Genomic DNA, 2,679 nt, shown 5'->3' on the forward strand with positions numbered 1-2,679 from the left:
GGCAATATGGACACAGTGTCGCCAGGGAGTTCATAGTTTGCATAAACTTGCTGGAAGAGATTGCTGTAGCCCTCTTAGATATGGCAAGGCAAGTTGGCGTTTTGATAGTCTTCCGTAAATCACGCGATCTTGATGCGAGTCGAAATGTGTCCTTTCTTCGTCTGCAACACGACCAGGTCATGGTCATACGTGAGGTCCTCAATCGTAGTGTCGAAAAGTTCGGCTTTCGGGATAATTCGAAACGCCATCAGGGCGGCCATGATATAGATCTCGCACAGCGCAAGACTGTAAGACACAACTGTCAGTATGAAAATTCCGACTTGGGCTTACCCCGTCCTAAACACCGGGAAACAATGATAAAACTCACCTCTCGCCAACGCAAACCCTAGATCCCTTCGAAAACGAGATGAGGAATTTTTGCAGCGTGTAATCAGGCTTGCCGTCGGGCAACAACCACCGCTCAGGGTTGAATGCGTCGGGGTCGGGAAACAGCCGCGTGTCCCAGTGGTTGATCATGGCCGTCATGCTTACAGGTGTGCCTCGGGGGATCACAAATTGCGTCTTGCCATCTTGACTCTTATAGAAGAGTTCCTCCTCACGGGCAATGCGAGCTGATCGAGCGGCCGCCCCAGGCTGGTGCCGCAGAGACTCCTGGACGAGGGCCCAGAGGTATGGTCTCTGCTCGAGCTGTGCCCATTTGAGATTATTGGGATCAATGCCTTCCAGGTCTTTCATCAGACGAGCGTAGATTTTGGGTTGATGAAGGAGGTGAAACGTCATGACAGTGAGGATAGCCTGTATCGAGTCAGTTAGGTAAATTCGACCAGTCCACCATGGTGAGAGAACTGACCGCAGTGGTTTCGGTTCCAGCAACAAGGAAGACAAACCCCTCACCCGAGAGACGATACATGCTCTTCTCTTCCTCGGGCAGGACATTGGAGTTCAGAATCTCGTTAAAGACACGGCCGCCATCGGGATTTGCCAGGGCAGTTTTGATGTACGCTGGGATAACATGATTCATCTGGTGCATTATCCTCTTGACATCCTCGCCCATATAGTCCGCGAACATGGGGAGGATATCAGCCAGCCGTCTGGCCAGCCCATTGTGGCGCACTGTTCGCCGTCAATTAGCATAACTGTCTAGTCGAAAGGGGTTCCACGATCAAGACTATGTTTCTGGGCCTCGCAGGGGCTATTGGTATAGCACAAAGCAGCCCAGAAGATAGATCTGTACGCGCGAGACACAACCAAAACAAAGCGGTAGAAAGGGCTCTCTAAAGACGTACTCATGTAAGTGGTTGTCAAGAAGGACGAGGTCCAAGTTCCAAAGTTGGGTTCCCAGCCCTCCTGCTCGATGAAGCCCATAGGCTCTCCAAATGCGTATTGGGAGAAGACATCGGCGGTATAGCAATTGAAGGCGCCTTTAATTTCAAAGGCCTCCTTGCCGGTCCAGCGGAGCATTTTCTCAATAGCGAGCTTGGCGTAGTTGTACACTTCGTCCTCGAGCTTGAGCACCTGTCCGCGTGAGAAGAAACGTGCATGAGCAGCCCTACGCTTGCGATGTAGCTCGTGCGGCCCAGCCGTGCCAGTTGCCTGTGAGACTGGGCCAGCGCCTGCTATTTTGAGGTGGTGCTGCCATTTATCGCGGACTAAGAGAAATGTAAGCAGAAGAATTTTATTGAGCCGAGAAGGCTACAAGCGAGGAAGGTAATTGTATAGACATACTTCGGCCTGGCTTTCCTGTGTAGATCTCATCGGCAAAGAACGGGTCGCTGCAATGAAGTTCATCAGGGCTGACGCGCACGATAGGACCTTCAATGACTATTAGTTACTTCAAATTTATCAGGAAGTGTTCATCAAGTACTCGCCATACTGCTCATGCATTTTCTCTATCCTCCTGCCATACCGACCCATGAGGATCCAGTCATAGTAGGCCTCATACACGTAAGATGCGGCGGCAATTTTTGGACCAGGAAACTTGGAGAGTGGGTGGAGAGAGGAAACGTTGTAAAGTGCGAGCGCGACACGATAACCAAGCCAAAGACCAGTGAGGCCAAAGAGCGCCGAGGGACTCAGCAAACGCTCGAGAGCGATTGAATTGAAGTTGTCCATGGTCGATAAATGATATCCCAGTAATAATCTCGGGAGAATCGAACCAGACGCCAAAATAGATGACACACCAATAAGGCAACCCACAAATTTAACATCAACGGACTCTATATATCGATCGTGCCTCTCCACTGAACTGACTCTGCGGGCCAGGCATAGTGTTGGATGCGATCTGTATGCGGCAAACACCCGAAAGCGGGACTTAGGCCTGTGTTTGATCCTAGAACTGCAGTGGAGCGGTGTTTAACCACTTTCGGACAGTGCCGGCTCACCACTCACCCCGCGACCCGGCTTACACGGACCGGACCCTGCTGAGACACGTACTAAATTTAGGAGGTCAGCGTTGATGCCAGGGTCATTAGCTGCTGTCTGAGATAAGGGCTGATTGGGATGGAGGGGCCGCAAGTATGCAAAGCAATAGGGCTGGCACCGTTGCGGTGTCAGCGTTTGGCATAACTGTCTTCGGAGCTACCTCAAAAGGGCCCATCACGTGTCTAGCCACTGCGCTTAGCAGTAAAATCATGTAAACATGGTATTATAAGCTAATATAGTAAAGAGCAATTATGAAAC

The 2,679-nt window shown here is 50.9% G+C and overlaps 1 protein-coding gene across 1 annotated transcript; it reads right to left on the reverse strand.

The window, feature by feature from the left end:
• FOXG_12228 (uncharacterized protein) lies at window positions 1-2,112 on the reverse strand (the record flags this gene model as incomplete). The annotated part of the gene is made up of 6 exons (XM_018391974.1): window positions 1-285; window positions 368-795; window positions 851-1,113; window positions 1,287-1,649; window positions 1,726-1,812; window positions 1,911-2,112. 6 exons carry the CDS (start codon window positions 2,110-2,112, stop codon window positions 120-122), a joined length of 1,509 nt encoding a protein of 502 aa, XP_018250729.1. The 3' UTR covers window positions 1-119.
• Between the last annotated feature and the right edge of the window lie 567 nt (window positions 2,113-2,679).

Source organism: Fusarium oxysporum, chromosome 13 (genome assembly GCF_000149955.1).
Source record: "Fusarium oxysporum f. sp. lycopersici 4287 chromosome 13, whole genome shotgun sequence".
Lineage (NCBI taxonomy): Eukaryota > Fungi > Ascomycota > Sordariomycetes > Hypocreales > Nectriaceae > Fusarium > Fusarium oxysporum.